This window comes from Apium graveolens, chromosome 5, assembly GCF_009905375.1.
Source record: "Apium graveolens cultivar Ventura chromosome 5, ASM990537v1, whole genome shotgun sequence".
Classification (NCBI taxonomy): domain Eukaryota; kingdom Viridiplantae; phylum Streptophyta; class Magnoliopsida; order Apiales; family Apiaceae; genus Apium; species Apium graveolens.
Window position 1 is genome coordinate 759976 of NC_133651.1, and position 17216 is coordinate 777191.

Below are 17216 nucleotides of genomic sequence, written 5' to 3' on the forward strand. Positions count from 1 at the left end.
AGTTAAACAAATGCACACACATGAATGAGTCGAAAGTTTAACCTACATTGAGGATAGTAAAACCTCGATCACTTTACCAACCATTTATTAATAATATATAAAGTACTATTTTTATATTCTTGACATTCAAAAAAATGTATTACTTAACACATTTATATAGTAAATATAAATTTATTTATTTTTAATTAATTACTTTTAAAATATCCAAATTAAGCCCGAAATCGATCCGAAACCCAAAAAACCCGATAAATCGAATCTGGATCTTTATTTTTAATATCCAGACTCGAACTCGTTCCGAACCGAAACATAACAGATCGGATTTGGATCTTACGAAACTCGATCCATCCTACCCGTTGCCATCCCTACTAATCTTCTCTTTAATTTCTTATTATGTTCTTATAATTAATTAATCCCATTTGTAGCTTTTGAACTCATAAATCTTAAGCTCATAATGTACATCAGTGGGTGATACTTTGTATGTTATGATTCATATATTTTGTATAGTATTTGGATGATTTCTTTCGATGCATATGTACCTTATAGATAATTCAGAAAAAATGATTAAAATAGACCATTTTTGAAAAAATTTAATCAAAATAACCATTCTGAAAAAAGTGGCCAATTTTAGCCGATTGAATACTCCACTATGAGTTGTGTATCCCAATTTGTATAAGATACCCCACTGGTAGCTGGATATTTCATATATGAGATACTCCCCTCACAATTGAGTATCTCATGTAAAGTGAATACTCCACCGACAGTTGGGTATCCATCGGCTAAAGCTGACAAACTTTTCAGAAATTGGTTATTTTTGTTAATTTTGTATAAAAATAGGCTAAATTTGTCCTTCACCCAATAATTCATGCGATTTATTTGTAGGGTACCTGTCACGAGACTCCCCAAAGACATGCCTATAGACATACTTTTTGTCAAAAGACATGCCCAAATGGCATGCCATTTATCAATTAAATATAATAAAATTTAATAAATAATTATTATATTAATATACAGTAAATTTGAATATAAAATTATAACAACTAAATACCATCATAATACTCATTTAAATTGGTAACTTTTTAGATACTAACTTATAGCCCGTGCGATGCATAACTGAATTTAATTACTTTTTTTGTCATGTATCTTATATAGCTATTACAGTTATATCATTGCATCATATTACAGTTATATCATTGCATCATATTTTAGTATTTGAGGATTAGTAAAACAATCCTTTTTAGTTATGATTGATTGAACCTCTAATCATATTCTATTTAGAATCGTATTCGGAAATTATATCGTATTCTCGTGTTTGAATAGTATTAGAACAATGTGATTATTTTCAATTCGGTCAGGATGTTATCTTTTATGATCCAACGATTGAGATTATTTTGGCGGTACATGACCATAACTACCAAATATTTGGATAAGATCCCTTTAAGGATATAATAAGGATATAATTAAAATATATGTAAATATTTTAAAATTATATTTGTTATGTCTGGATATTAGCTTTACTAATTATTAAAAAAAAATTTAGTAAAAAGGCATGCCAAATCAATGAAAAGCATGTCTCGCTAATTGACGTCATGGCATGCCCCTTGGCATGCCCGTGCCGCTGTGACATGCACCCTATTTATTTGCTACATAGTCGGCTAACCTACGAAATATAAATTAGTCATACAATTACAACATAAACCATTATAATGTAGATTATCGATTGCTAGATTAAGATAAGCTAAATGAGCTTACTAAACCTTTAAGCTTAAAATGTACCCATGAAAAAGTGAGCCTTTGCTGTTGAGTTGTACCTAATTTTAACTTTGCATGCTTGTTGTATATGCTCGGCCTTTAAACCTTATAGCTGGGTGTGGGAGAATGGTAAAGCAAATAAAGCTTAGCTTTATTTCTTTTGAAAGAAGTGAAATAATATTCCATAAAACAAACATTATTAAGTGATTTATATCTATTTATATGCAGTATTCCAGAGCCAGCCACCATTTTAGATACCTAACATGCATGATCCAACTCAACTTTTAAACTTCATTCAAGTTAAAGATGGATGGATGGATAGTCCCTTAGGAGAACCTGTAATTTACCTTCCGCTTGATAAAATGAAGAGTCCGTGTAACGTAGGGTTAGGTAATTAGGTTATGTTGCAGTATTGGTTGATTAGCAGAAGCAGTAGCAGTAATTTAACTGTTGTGAAACAGAAAAATGTTTCATACTTTTGATATCAATAACAAGAAAGAAAAGAAAAACTGAATCTTGAAATGTAATTAGGATATGCAGCCAAAAAGTAAAGACAGGGCCTCCTAAATTATAAATCCCACTTGAACTTTAAGACCACTGGTCTTTGCTTCTTGAAACATTCAAGAATCATATCAATCCACACCAGAAAAAGAAGCAAATAAAAGCCAAAGCTAAAGGGGAAAAGAAGCAGCAGTAGAAGATTTGCTTTCCACTTTAGATACTAATTATAAAATCAACTTGTAACTACAACTTCTAACAATAGATAATTTCTATGTTATCCCATATTTTAAGCTATAACATTTGCATTAACAGTTTACACATTCTAAACTTTTGGTCCCTAACCCTTTGGTAAATGTATTATGCTTTCAAACTCAAGTTATCAACTCTCTCGAAACATTGATGAGTTTTAGAAAAGGTACGCTTTGTTTTCAAAATTTTGAGCCCCCCTAATTTGAAATCCTGGTTCCGTCACTGTTAGCAGACGACTGGACATTAGTAGTACAACTGAAAGGGAAAACTAAAGTTCCTTTAACCCTCAGGGAATTATTGCTTTACTGGGAAACCACAAATGCATATGCACTCCATGAAAATTTAAAGGCAATCAAGTAATAATCAGAAAGCTAACAATACAAAGACCCTCAGATTTTTTAACAGTATCACTATCATGCATGTATGCATGCATGCACACACAAAACTCTTGTATTGAGACTAGTGCATTCCCCAGCATCTACTCATTTCTGGTTTTTCTTTTTTAATGCAAAAGCTCCAGAATTTATAATTTCTCTGAATTTAAAATCCTGATTCCTCTAAAGCAGTGTTTCTTAGTGTTCGTGTATTTTCTTTCCAGAAAGAAGGTTCGACAGAATCTGATTCCTCCTGGTAAATTATCCGGCCTCTTCAATCAATGTCCTCCTGCAGTAACTTGAGACCTCAGACTGTCCTTTTCTCTAACCGTAAATTTTTTAGGCCTGAAAGCAGATAAACTTCATCCACGAGGCAAATCGCGTGCAGAGGAGATCGATAACCCAAAACCATATAATAATTCAAGTAAAATATGTAATATTGAATAAAAACTACTCTGATATTCAATGTACTTCCCTAAAAAGCATATTATCCATTGGTAAAGAGATAAGAAGAAAAATCTAATAGTAATCCCATATTCATTTACAAAATGAGGGCACAACAGTTTTATACTTGAACTTTCCAAACTGATACCAGATGAAGCATTTTTTTCCTTCAAAACTGAATGTTGGTTTGCTTCTTTAAGTTTCAAAGTTTCTTGAGACATGAGAGGCTCATGCTCGAACAGGCGGTCGAGTAGACTTCCCTGCTCTTCTGAAGAACAAAATATAACAAATGTATATGTGAGAAAAGAGAGAAGAGATCCAGGGACTCAGAAGTCAGAAGAGTACAGCAGCAGAACAAGGTTTTACGAGCCAATTCACATAAACATCAGATAATATGAAATCGATTTTTTACTTGAATCTGTAAGAAGTTTTAATATAAAAGAAACAATAACAGAAATTAACACACTCAAAGAACCTAGCTGCAGCCCACAAGTAGTCCATATTTCTTTCCCTACTTGGTACTGGAAAAAATCATTTACGGGGTTCTGAAATATAAGATTTGTTCATTCTCATGCCTTTAAGTTTAGGAAGCAATGTCCTAGCATCGCAGCATGTTGGATACCCTAATTTTACTCTTTAGTAACACGAGTTTGAAGGAGCGTGGTGTGACTGTGTGAAATTTCTTTAATTTACAGTTCCAGAAAAAGGAAAAAAAGAATAGAAGGCATTGAGTGATGTACCTGTTGTGGATAGGATCAGAGCCATTAGGCACTCTTCTCTTACTAACATAATGTAAATGAGAAGCACCATGACCGGAATTCCTCTGGTTTCCTATAAGCGCGAAGCTTTGGCTTGATGGAACAGTAACGGTGGCCAATCTTCTTGGCTGATTGCTTATCATCCCTAAACACAGTAAACAAAGAATCCCTATTACGAAAACAGCTCCCAGCAAACCTCTCGATATCCTACGGCTTCCAACCATGACTAATTCTCCCTGTTCTACCCCTTTATATACTCTCTGCAACACGAACTTGTGGGCCTTTGAAAACGAGAGATAAGAATAATGATAAGATGAAAACAATCATGAGGGTGACCATAAATATGCAGCAACTCCAGATATAAACAGAAGAAAAGAATCAGCTTTAGTTAAGGATATGTTGAATGAAATTAGCTGAGGAATTGTTTTTATGTGGAATCAAGGATATTGTTAAGAACTTAAGAGTGTCTGAGAATGAGTGATAAAGATTGCCTAATAAAGTTTTCTTATACCTTGTTGCTTTAGTTTAATATGGGGTCCAATGCAGAACCCAAGCTTTGCTTTGGTGAGCACATTTTCATGCAGCCGTTCAAAGGGGACCTCACTATCGCTTCCTGTTGCCTTACTACACAACCAAAACTCGGAAAAGGCTTCGATTTTCGTGCCAGTGTCGATATTATAATGAAGAACAGGTCACTTAATTTCTGCAGACGGCACATTGCCCATTTGATTATAGGACAATCTTGTACTACAGTCTGTGATTATACGCTCCAAGGAATCGAGAAATTAACATTAAAAAATACTAATATATTTATCAGAGCAAAAGATGAAAGGGCTGTTACTGGAAAGTAGAGTGAAAAACAGGACCCCGGCAATCCAGGCAAGTATGTGGTATTATTGCCTAAAATCAGACCTTCATGTCCTCTAGCTTTGGTTTTAATTACCTGATTCCCACTGAATGACATTTAAACTTCATGTTTATATACTATGAAATCACTGTTTATCAAGAAATTACTGTTCTCTTTTCTCGCAAAATCTGTAGCCTTTAAAGTACACTAAAGAAGAAAGTTGCTAATATGAACCTTGACATACTATCCTGAGATATATAACAACAAAATTTATCAAGTTCAACTGTGCAGTTCCATCGCATTACTTTGGCCTGATGTTTGAAGTTAAAACTATAAACAAAATATATATAGTAATAGTATTTTGTGCTATTGTTGGCAGATTCATTCAAGCTAACTGAGCTATCCTTCCACTTCCACTTCAGGTTCAAGGAGCGAAAAAGATGAAAGTGCAAGGGGTAAAGTTAACAAACAATATCAATTGTTAAAGAGTATATGACCATGTTCGGGTCTTCCTCCAACACCTTAAGGTTTTAGAGCGACTGGTTACTTAACACCAATAATACATAGACATGATTGATAAAATAACAGATGGGACTTGATATTCTTTTAACGAGAGCCCGGATTATTGAAAGTGACACTGTCTTATCGACAAGCCAAAGAATCATCCCTCATTTGGCATATTCTGTTCCTTTACAGATATCAATTAAGGTATTGTATAATTTGTTGCACTTTATACACTTTGATAACTTGGCATGAACAGAAAAAGGCAAAAGAAAAGAGTAATGGAGAGGAAAAAGAACACAAGGAGACATGTTAACTGTGGCGGTTGAAATCCAAGACATCAAAATACAAATATGTGTTTAGACATTTCAGCAACAACTCTCCAGGCAAAGTTAGATTAGATAAGACATTTGACATGGAGTAAGATTCAAACCTCCTAGTGTACTTAAACCCCATGCATAGAAATAAAGCAGAGAGGTCTCTGCAATACTGTAACAATCCACACAGAGTGAAAGCACCAGGAATCATTGAATGTTTGTAAATCAAGTGTTCAAAGTATCAGTTAGGTGGTCCATGAATATCCCATTCAAACAAAGTTATCACCTCTTTTTGGTCTCTAAGCTTTGTTAATGTTCCGTTCCCCTTAATTTGAACCTGTACTCACCATATATCAGGTTTAGGTGATCACTTTACATCTATGATAATGCTATATCAGGTTTCTGTGTTGTATCGTATTTCATAATTAAATTCGACATCTTGTAAATTATAAGTCTCAATCAGGATGGACTAGGTTCACGGACTAGGTTCACGGATGTTAAGTAACCAACCAATTCATCTAAAATCTTAAGGTGTCAGATGAAAGTCCTAACAGGATTGTAGACTCTTCGAGAAAGAAAATAGGAAACAAGCAGGTGAGGTGAATAATGAATATACATCGAGGTATTAATGCCCCAGGTTAGATTGCATTGTCTTTCATAAACCAACCGACAAAATTACTAGCAAAATTCAAAGTATGTGCCTTTTGTGCTGCAGCCTGCAGGCTCTTTCAGCCAGATTAGTACATAAATTAGTACATAAAATGATGGTATGATTAAGCTGACATTGGACTCACTTTCCAGAAACATCAATCCATGGATTTTATCAATTCCCATGATTGTCATATTAAGGAATCCAGGTTACTAACACATGTTTCCAGAATACTGCAACACAGATCAAATTGATAATTTTATTTAAATCCTACATTATCATAAACAGTCTGCAGATGCAACAACATATTTACGAGATTTCTGTCTCACGAATCTCTTATTGCATGAAACCATCACATATCTAATCAAACATGAAAAAGCAAAATAATAAACATAAGATAACTCAATGTTGCCTCTACGATCCAGGCGATCCGCAACAGGGCCGTAGAAATGCAAGACAATAAGAGCTCTGCTCAACCTTCCGTATTCGCGAGGGATCAGAACATTGTCTATTCACCATAGCCTCTGCATTACCAAGTTCCCTAGCAAAACTGCTTTCTTGAATAATTCTGGGATTTCGCGACTCGCTGGATCCTGACGTTAAACAATTGTCCTCCCAAATGCGGCCAGAAGACCCCTGTCGCCGGAACGAAGTTGCTGATCTCTGCAATGTTGTCATGGATATATGGATAAATTAAGTGCCAGCTTTTTCTCCCTATCTGATCTTCTTTGAATCATTTTTAGTTAATGTGTTTATCCACAAAACTAAATTTTCCTATCCGTTAGGGGTGGTTTGTTTTAGCTATAAAACCGTTAGATTTGTAAACATGTTGCCACTAAATGTACTAATATAGTAACCAAATCCTATAATACTGTAATTAGTTTTATGCCAGACAATTGTAACTAATTTACATGTTAAACCTATTGCTGGGGACCTAAATGAGTCGATACGCTTCGGTGTTCGGTTCGAGTTCGATTCGATAAACGAGTCGAACATGAACACAAATTTAAAATTCGATTTATAAATGAGTTGAACTTGTGCACAATATAGTTCGACTTAAAAGTTCGCGAACAAGTTCGATCACAATTTCTCGAATGGGTTCGTGAACATGTTCATTGATAAGTATATAAATTATTATTTATAATGTTCGTAAATGACACATGCTTATGACATAATATTTAGTATATAAATGTGTATACATATATATCTACAAAGCATTTACCAACTTCTTTAATCCATTTATAATTTTTTTTTACATTTATAAAAAAATTATATTTATAAGATTTAAATTATAATACATGTTAGATGATATATATATATATATATATATAACTACTTTGTGCCCGTTTGGGAAATCTTAAAATAAGTAATTTATGACTTAAAATGATTAAGTGTGAAATAAGTAATAAGTTGATAAATCCTTATAAATTCTATAAGTGTTTGGATAAATTTACTTATAAGTCAGAAGTTTTTTTACTTAAATGAATTAAAACAAATAATTATTAAAGACAATTATCTTAGTTCATGAATCTTAAATTAAAAAATATTTTAAAATTTATATTTTAAAATCAAAATTTTAGAAAAAAGTGAATAAATGAAAATAAGTTGGGAAAAAGTACGTCACTGCCAACTTTCCACTTATCAGCTTATAAGTTGGGAATTCAACTTATAAGTTGGGTCGGCAAACAGTCATCAATAAGTTGTCACGAGCTTATAAGTCAAAAGTAGCTTATAAGCTAGTAGCCAAACATGCCCTTTATCTAAATTGTGTTCATGTGTTTAATTAGTTTCTACATCATTATTTAACTTAACGTAATTTAATCAAAACAGGTTAAACACTCAAATTTATTTGTTTGATTTTTAAGGTATATTATATTTTTATTTGATATTTTTTAATTTTATTTATTTAAAACAGAAATAAGGAAAACTTATAAAATAATTTAGGAAATGTGAGATCAATTTTGTAAACTAAATTGTTTGCGATCAATAGTTCGTGAGCTGTTCGTTGAACTATAGTTCGTGAACATGTTCGCAAATAATCTTTTACTTAATGAGTCAATACACGAACAAAAAATTTTGACTAGATAAAAGTTCGAGTTCGATATATTTTTAATGAGTCGATACATGAACACTTAAGAGTTCGGCTCGATTCGGCTCATTTACAGCTCTACCTATTGTAGTGTAGATACATCGTACAGTTTAGTTGGATTTCGAGTACAAGATCTTGTTCCGCCACCTTAAGTTTTAAAATGACCGATTACTTGAGAGTTTCTCATTTTAGATTAATTATTATCTTTTCTTGTTTATTACCAAAATACAAATATTGTTCCAATAGATACCTAAAGTCTAAAGATCTTCAGAAATGCTGATGATATTGGCCTTATATTGATCGAGTAGATATAAAAAGAGCAGATGAAAGTGACATAAACATATAAACAGTGGCTTTGAAACCGCGCTATTTCAAACTCAAAACCACGATCAGTTGATGTTCATGAGACTGAAGTACACGGCTGCAGTCTTGAGTTCGTTCTTGGGTACAAGTTCGACTTCTTTCGTATCTTTAGACCATGATTCTGATCTGCAATTCTCCAGAATTTAGTACTAACACGCGTATTTAGTAATCTTGCCAACAAAGTGTTGGTGCAGTGGTTGAGCTCGTTTTCCAGTTCATGGCTTCTCAGTTTCCTGGGAATCTGGATAAGCTTAGAAACTCCGAAAAGGCTGTGCACGCCACGGAAGATCTCGGGCCGATTAGCTGGAATAAATGGTGACAAAGAACAATCTGAAGAACACTGCAGCACAGGCTTTGTTTGGCCCTCCTTTCACAACTTAGTCAACACTACGCACATGAAAGACACATATTATTCTTACTTATCAATAACAAACCAATTTGTTGGTCTCGAAGTTGACTAAGCTCCGGTGTGATTCCCAGTATCCATTAAAAAAACGCGTACCAGAAGAAATTCATACGAATAACGAGTTAAAAAAACACCAAGTTGCACATAGTCAATTTTCAACAATGTGACAAGTCAATTAGCCCAGGCAATGCATTTCACCAGCATTCCTTAGGTCAACCTTTTCCAGGTCTTCTAACACTACAGAAAACAAAATAAACACCACTAGTCTGTTCAAGATCCAGCTAAAATGGAATTTTTCAACCAGGCTAAAGCTGTTAAGCTCCGGAGCCACCTCGACAAGTTCCTGACCGCCAACCCTGATGAAGAAACTGTCAGGCAAAGCCGCAATGGTCTATCACACAAGGCTTGCTGGACAGTTGAGTTGGTGGAAGGCAAAAGCCACGTGATTCGTCTCAAGAGCTGCTTTGGTTGGTACCTCACCGCGTCTGACGAGCCTTTTCTGCTTGGAATGACAGGGAAGAAAGTGGTGCAGGCGGATACGAGGGAGGCATCGGAGGAGTGGGAGCCTATAAAGGAAGGTAATAGTCATGTCAAGTTAAGGAGTAAAGATGGAGGGATGTATTTGAGAGCTAATGGAGGTACACCTCCTTGGAGAAACTCTATTACTCATGATTTTCCTTATACAAATGCAACTCAGAGTTGGGTTCTGTGGGAAGTTGAAGCCATCGATGTATCTGAGTTTTCGGAATCTGATCATTCCTTCAACAGTTTGGACTCCAACGAACCATATGCAGATGCACATTCACATTCAGATTCTCCTCACCAGGTAAATGTGTACATGTTTTATTTCTAATTCAAGTCATTAGATAAACTTTTGTCAAGAAACCAGTTACTCTAAAACCACTCTAAAACTAGTTACTCTAAAACCTCAAGGTGTTAGAGAATGACCCTTTCCAGGATCTTATATTCTAACATTCCCCCTCACTCGGGAGCCCATTTTTGGGTCGAAGAGTGGATCACGGGCGCCCATCTTGGTAGAGATCGAACCTGAGTCCTCTGTCAGCCTCACCTCTGATACCATGTCAAGGAACCAGTTACTCTAAAACTTAAAGATGTTAGAGAATGGCCTTCGATCTTATATTCTAACATGAGCTCAATATGTTAAGAGTAAACAGAGTTTTAAGACCTCATAAAGACAACTTAAGTACTTAATGTAAATCTTGTTTTGTTACCATCAGCTGATATTTCTGATCTGATAAAACTGGCAACTCTTGTGAATTCTAACTTTAAACTTCATTTAGCTAATGATTCAAAACGGGGCGAAGTTCAACTCTTTCGCGATTAGTTCCCAGATGTCTGTGATGAATGCATCCTGGATACAGCTGGTAAAGTAGACAAACAAACTTCCTACAAGAATTTCAGATTTTGCATCTAAATCAATGCTAATGACAGTACCATATCTAACTGGTCCATTGCAGAACGGGATGGAATATTTCGAGAAAGCAAAGACAGTGAGACTTCGAAACCATCATGGCAAGTATCTAGTAGCGGATGATGACAAATCAAGTGTTCGTCAGAGCCGCAATGTTTTATCAGAAAAAGCAAGCTGGACAGTTGAGTTCGTGTCTGAAAAACGAAACAAGATCCGTTTAAAGAGCTGTCACGGATTGTACCTTACAGCCATCGATGAACCGTTCCTTCTTGGCATGACTGGAAAGAAGGTGATACAGAATCTTCCAGCCACAAAACTGGACAGTTCCATTGAATGGGAGCCTATAAAAGAAGGAGCATACTCGAAACTTAAAACGAACAATGGGAACTTTTTGAGGGCTAATTGGGGTACACCCCCATGGAGAAACTCTGTAACACATGACATTCCACATAGAAGTGCAACACAAGATTGGATTTTATGGGAAGTTGAGGTACTAGATTTCAGAGCAATGCCTGTCGAATACGATACTCGACTTACATTTTCCCCGAGCTTCTCTCCTGCTGTTCACATGCTTTCTCCTTATCCCGGTCCGCCTCTGGTCCTCTTCAAACATGAGTACTCCACCATCAGAATGCCGGTACTTCTCCTGAATTCCCTTTCACTTTGCTATGCTGTTGTTCCTTACTAGATTGTTTCCTTCTGTATAACTAGCACACTTTACAAGTTAAGATCTTCAGTCATAAACAACACGAATGTCACGAACTAAAACATATCAAGTGACAAGTATATGGTACAAAATTATGCAGTGTATCACCTTGTTAAAATATAAGATCCTGAAAAAGGTCATTCTCTAATAACTTAAGGTTTTAGATGAGCTCGTTACTCAACATGGTATCAGAGCTTAGGCTGACGGGATAACTAAGGTTCGATTAGAATATAAATTAGAATATAGATCCGGTCGGGCCCTTAGATGGCAAATTAATGAATGGCAAATTAATGCTCCAAAGATGAGCGTTCGTGGTCCACTATTCGACCCATTAATGGATATATTAAAGATGTTATTTACAAGAGTCACAGCAACAAAACTCATTAGAACCCCACGCTTGGACAATTAACGTCCTTTTATAAGGAACATTTACATTGTCTCGCAGCAAATAATCGATCATCTGCATTCCTGAATTTTAAATCCAATCTCACCCCCATTTGTGAATTTACTCTTATCAAGAATTCACCCCCATTTCTTAATATCATTTGATTGTGTCTGATTTACATTCTGCAGAGCAGTGGAATGGAGTTTTTCAAGAAAGCAAAGACGGTTCGCCTTAAAAGCTACCATCACAAATACCTACGAGCCGATCATGACAAAGAAAATGTGTTCCAACATCGTCAAGGATCGACCAAAACTGCATTATGGAGAGTTGAGTTTGTTCAAGGCCTTGAAACCGTGGTTCGTTTGAAAAGTATTTTTGGTCTATATCTAACTGCCACGGATCAAGAAAAGATCCTGGGTCTTACGGGCCAGAAAGTCCTTCAAACTATGCCTACAAGATTGGATTCTTCCGTAGAATGGGAGCCTGTCAGAGAAGGTTCAAGAGTTAAGCTTAAAACAAGGTATGGTAATTTTCTGAGAGCAAATGGTGGATTGCCTCCTTGGAGAAACTCTATTACACATGACATTCCACATAGGCATAATGATTGGGTTCTTTGGGATGTTGACATTGTTGAGATAAAGGCTGATACTCCTAGAAAGGTCGAAAGCTCTGAAAATCTGGATGAGGATGTAACCTCTCCTTCCATTCATGTCGTATCTCCTGAACCATCCGATAATGAGGTTTGTTCAAGATATTAGTTATGCTTTTATACATAACGTTAACCCCAATACAGATTCTGTCAATAAAGCTCCCCAGCTAGTTATTCGATCATATTGATACGTTCTCTGTGTGATTACTAAAAGATGTTTATAGCTTTTGATTTGATTGTTCTTGTATATGCAGGACACAGAAACCAGTCCACAGGTGAAATCAGAGGGGAGGATGGTTTATTATACTGTGGCGGATGATGAGGGGAATGTTGATGATCATGTTGACAAGAAATGTTTTCACTTCACAGGGCATAAACTGAAAGAATTGGCTCATCAGTTGGAGGAAGAAACAAATATGGAGAGTGTCATTTTGTGTTCGCGCAATCCTTTGAATGGGAAACTTTATCCTCTTCGCTTGGCTCTTCCACCAAACAATGCTAGTGTCCATGTAGTTTTAGTCTCTTCCACTTCTACAGGTTAGCTTTCTGATCCTCATATATCATCAGAAGTCGTAGAACATTGTCGATACATATAAAAATATATCAACTCCTATGTTCTCATTGTTCTCTGCAATCTTTGAACAGTGGCTAGTGAATTTGATTGAAGACAGGCCCTCAACTGGGTTCTCTGCCATGCAATAACTCTGTCAAAAACTTGACTAGCTCAATCTCGATTGATACTAGGTGGTACAAAAGCTTGAACTGCTATACCTTGATGTATGAAGTGAAGGAACAGTCACAATACAAACTGGCTTTGCTTTTAGCATGATGTAGAGCTCTAGATAAACTTAAAGTGCTGAGGTTTTCCAAGTAGCTATTGTAAAAGTTACTTCTCTTTCCTTTCAACATTGCCTAGAATGGCAAGCAAAATTAACAATTCTGGAGATGTCAATAGTTTTTGTTTAGCATATAAGTTTGTAAGGGGAACTGCATTTATTCTTCTGCTGTAAATACCTAATAGAATTGTATAAAATAGTACTAATGCAGCAATACACCATACTCAGCTCACCACAGCTATGATAAGATTTCTAATGCAATTTTCACATTGAAGCAGACACCCAAACAAGCAAAACAGCGAATTACAAATGATCGACACCCTGCTAATTTTAAGTTTTGGCTTTCACACATAACAGCGAATTTTCGTACTTCATCATAAACCTTATATGCAGAACTCCAATTTCAGGTGTCGAACTACAGACTGAAAAATGTAGTGTAAACAGGAAAATCATATACAAACCCAGTATAAAGTAAGTGAACCAATACGAAAACACTAAATCAAACTTATAAATTCAAGTACCCACTGAAGGCAATATTTTTGTTTGAACTAAATGGTAATCTCCACAAAGCAATGAAAAGAATTTGCTTCGGACAAAATTGGCAGAGTAGAGATATTACAATCTGGCTGTATTACAAGTTACCACTAAAGGGAAACAAAATACAAAAATTTTGGGCCACAAAACTTGATGGCAGCCACCCTGCTGATCCCTTCAATCATATTAAGGCTGGACTTTAGAGTATTTCAGCTTGTACCAACCAAGATATAGTGCTTGGACATTAAAGTTATGACATTTTTCTTGCTAGATTTGTGAATCCATACCCAACGCATATCAGGTTGACTGTTCCGGTTGATGGATCTGGCTTGATCTCAAATTCAATCCCAAGGAACTCTTTAATCTGTCTGAGTGTTTCTATTCCATATGGTGAGAGCTTCCCTACACGGACCTTTGAAACATCTCGTTGACACAAGGCACAAAGAAGAAACAACAATCCCTGTATCACACAAATTAAAGCAATGACAATATAATCACCAGTGTAACAAAGTTAAAATTCAAAGTAACAAAATTACAGGATAAGCGCCAAAGGACAGAAAGCATACCTGGTGTGTGGAGTCGACCACGCCACCTTGTTCAATCTCCCCAAGTAAAAGTGAGGCAATATGCTCGCCAACTTCTTCGGGAGGCGTTAGCTCATTCTTTTCTTCATCATTGAATACAACTTCTTCCACCCTTTGTCCATAAGAAACTGCAGTATCAGCAGATAAGAAACAGCCAGATGTTGTCTCGGCAACCAGTGAAATTCCATATCCAGGAGACCTGTTATTAAAATAATTTTCGAAATGAAACTCGTCATTTTTATTGATATAAACACAGGATATCATATCAAGATTTATATACACAATCCCAGTAACATTAATGATAAATAATATCCCTACAAGAAAAAGATAAGACATACTTCCCAGATAATGCACCCGCTTTGTGATCAGTAAAAATATGAACATCTGGGAGCAAGTGATTAAAGATACCACGGGCTGCATGTCTCATGGAATTTTCAAACTGAACGGAAACTCTTGCCGAAAAAGTAACTCCTCTGATCCTCTTCACCATTCCCACGTCTTTCCACATGACTGCCTATAAATCAACACAAGTAAGTATAATGAAATTCAAATAATTCATACCTCTTACCAGGAAACTTACTTTTAAACCATCACGGACAATGGGAACAGACAGTAAAACTTCTCCGCCACCATTTGGAGCAGCTCCACGACTTTCTATTTTCAGGTCCAAACCTTCTTGAACATCAAAACGTTTCAAAATAGGCAAGGTCGCCAACCGGAAGGTATCCACGGAAGGATCCTTCGGGTCATTTGTGATCCCTGTAATCAAAATTAGGATACAATTCTTAGCTCTTGTTGCACAAAGCAATTACTTGACGCAACGTATATATACATGAAAATCTAACTAATAGAGCACCAAATTTAAGTTCAAGATAGCTCGCCTCGTAATTTAAATATACACGTTTTTCAATGCCTTAAATTTATTTGAACCTAGCAAATTTATTGTCATTTGTCTTTTAATATTGTTTTAGACTTCCATTTATTTTTCACATATGAAAACAACTTCAAAAAACTCTGTACGTGAAGATATGATTTTATGCTACATTAAAAAAATGAAGATAAGATCAGGGGGAAAAATCTCTGCACATTTCTTGCTTCCATTACACCTAGAAATATGCAAGGATTGTGACCTGCTAAGGGAATAATAAAAAATCATTAACAATCTGGGGTCAGTATATATATGTGGGTTCTTCTTAAATAAAATTAATAATGCGCAGGCAACATACTTAACCGGTTGTACTATAAGAATTTACAATTCGGACATGAAAAGTTTGTAAAAAACCTTTACTTAATACAAAACATAGCGATATCTTAAGAGTGAAGCAGGCGCACACAGTAGTTCTTACCTTTCATTTAATAACATAACAATTATCTTATATTAAAGTGCACCGATCCATTTCAATAAGAACCATGAAGCTTCAAAACCTTCGATTAAATAGCATATACCAGATACATGCATATAAATTTACAAGATAAAGGGGCAAAGAACCTCCACTGTGCAAAAATAATTTTTTAATAAAACAGTTCACATTCACCAACACAGTGCCGTGAACAATAAATATGGCACTTGTACAAAAGATATATCCTAGTTTTGACAATGACCTAGTAAAACTATCCTAACTTCAATATCATTTCCCACTCTCCGCGTGATCATCCAATTTTATAAGCTCTAAAACATCCATTTCAAACATATAACGATACAACTAATTACACTACTACAAGAACTAAAATGATCAATCACGAACTCAATGCTAGCAACTGCGAATTAGAGTAACAAAAAATGTCACCTTTAAGCCTAATAGAAAGGGGCTTTTTCCCGAACAAACCAAGAACAAGTAAAGGCTCCAAGAAATATCCAATAGCACGATTAACCCCGCAATCATGAACCAAATTCTTGCCTCCCATCACAATCCCCGGCTTGTACTTCAACTTGGTACCTGCCCGAAAAAACACGCATTCATCATCCAAAACCCTAAACCTTAAACCCTAAACACAATCTACGAAACTACGACATACCAGTTTCGTTAATTTCGACAACACAGCCGTCAGTGACGGTTTCGAGCAATCGAAGAAAAGAGATCTCGTGGGAACGGAGACCAGGCCACGTGTCATCGGCGCGAATGTCTTCAATTAAAACAGGAGTTGAAGTGAGAGTTGAGAGGAGTAAACGGAGCCTGAAGCTTTGGCTTCCTTTAAGCTTCTTGTATGTTTTCTTCTCCATTTTGTGTGTGTGAATTGTGAATTTGAGTGTGGAGGAGACTCAACTCGGATAAAGATTTGAATTAGGGTTTATGGATTATTAGGGTTTTAGAGTTGATTTTTTATGTCTCTCATCCCTCTTGTAATAATTGACCAAACTGTATAGTAGTGTCCTGGGTTCAAGCGGGTCGGGTTGTGTCAAGAATTCTCAGTATTAAAATTTTAATTTTATCAGCAAAAAATAAAATTAATTTTAATTTTGTACATTATATGAACTCTAATTGTTGAGAGAACATCTTTTTTTAAGCTAGTTTATTATAGATAATTTACCTAAAATACTAATTTTTCTATTTTTTTTGCAAGTTTACGATCTTCTGATTTTTTTTTAAATACGGAATCGACCAAAATCAATCAGATATGTCATTAGTTGAATGAAGTTTTTTTGCTTTCATTTGAGGTTGCATGTAATTGCAGAAACTCGTCAAAAATTGCATCCAGTTGATTTCAGTTGCCGAAATTGTATTTTTGCAAAAAAAAAGGAAAATAGTATTTTGCAAATTAATAAGTTTTTTTACAATTTTTTTTTTAAAAATGACAATATTTTTGTAAAAATATTTTTAAACTTTGATATTTTTCAAAAAAAA

At 35.4% G+C, this 17216-nt stretch overlaps 3 protein-coding genes across 4 annotated transcripts; 1 reads left to right on the top strand and 2 right to left on the bottom strand.

Annotated features, from left to right (window-relative positions):
* Nucleotides 1-2830: 2830 nt before the first annotated feature.
* Nucleotides 2831-4501, bottom strand: LOC141661430 (CLAVATA3/ESR (CLE)-related protein 25-like). Its single transcript, XM_074468440.1, has 2 exons — nucleotides 4058-4501; nucleotides 2831-3585 (listed from the first exon to the last, which is right to left on the bottom strand). The coding sequence occupies exons 1-2, from the start codon at nucleotides 4297-4299 to the stop codon at nucleotides 3546-3548; spliced, it is 282 nt and encodes a 93-aa protein (XP_074324541.1). The 5' UTR covers nucleotides 4300-4501; the 3' UTR covers nucleotides 2831-3545.
* Nucleotides 4502-8799: 4298 nt separating this feature from the next.
* On the top strand, nucleotides 8800-13457 carry LOC141661801 (uncharacterized). Of its 2 annotated transcripts, XM_074468807.1 has the most exons (6): nucleotides 8800-10073; nucleotides 10549-10632; nucleotides 10726-11316; nucleotides 11959-12510; nucleotides 12674-12956; nucleotides 13065-13457. In XM_074468807.1, exons 1-6 carry the CDS (start codon nucleotides 9534-9536, stop codon nucleotides 13082-13084), a joined length of 2070 nt encoding a protein of 689 aa, XP_074324908.1. In that variant the 5' UTR covers nucleotides 8800-9533; the 3' UTR covers nucleotides 13085-13457. The 2 variants fall into 2 exon arrangements, with proteins under 2 accessions (XP_074324908.1, XP_074324909.1); XM_074468808.1 differs by lacking the exon at nucleotides 10549-10632.
* A 250-nt stretch (nucleotides 13458-13707) lies between these two features.
* LOC141661802 (putative RNA 3'-terminal phosphate cyclase-like protein) lies at nucleotides 13708-16721 on the bottom strand. The gene is made up of 6 exons (XM_074468809.1): nucleotides 16390-16721; nucleotides 16161-16310; nucleotides 14954-15132; nucleotides 14712-14887; nucleotides 14356-14572; nucleotides 13708-14249 (listed from the first exon to the last, which is right to left on the bottom strand). Exons 1-6 carry the CDS (start codon nucleotides 16592-16594, stop codon nucleotides 14040-14042), a joined length of 1137 nt encoding a protein of 378 aa, XP_074324910.1. The 5' UTR covers nucleotides 16595-16721; the 3' UTR covers nucleotides 13708-14039.
* Nucleotides 16722-17216: the final 495 nt, after the last annotated feature.

Coding starts and splice junctions, on each gene's coding strand:
- LOC141661430 (XM_074468440.1), bottom strand. CDS start 4,299: ATGGTTGGAAGCCGTAGGATATCGAGAGGTTTGCTGGGAGCTGTTTTC. Junction 3,586..4,057: donor TCTGATCCTATCCACAACAG/GTACATCACTCA, acceptor TTTGTTCTTCAG/AAGAGCAGGGAAGTCTACTC.
- LOC141661801 (XM_074468807.1), top strand. CDS start 9,534: ATGGAATTTTTCAACCAGGCTAAAGCTGTTAAGCTCCGGAGCCACCTC. Junction 11,317..11,958: donor ACTCCACCATCAGAATGCCG/GTACTTCTCCTG, acceptor TACATTCTGCAG/AGCAGTGGAATGGAGTTTTT. Junction 12,511..12,673: donor CTGAACCATCCGATAATGAG/GTTTGTTCAAGA, acceptor TTGTATATGCAG/GACACAGAAACCAGTCCACA.
- LOC141661802 (XM_074468809.1), bottom strand. CDS start 16,594: ATGGAGAAGAAAACATACAAGAAGCTTAAAGGAAGCCAAAGCTTCAGG. Junction 15,133..16,160: donor CCTTTCTATTAGGCTTAAAG/GTGACATTTTTT, acceptor TTTTGATTACAG/GGATCACAAATGACCCGAAG. Junction 14,250..14,355: donor TGGTCGACTCCACACACCAG/GTATGCTTTCTG, acceptor TGTGTGATACAG/GGATTGTTGTTTCTTCTTTG.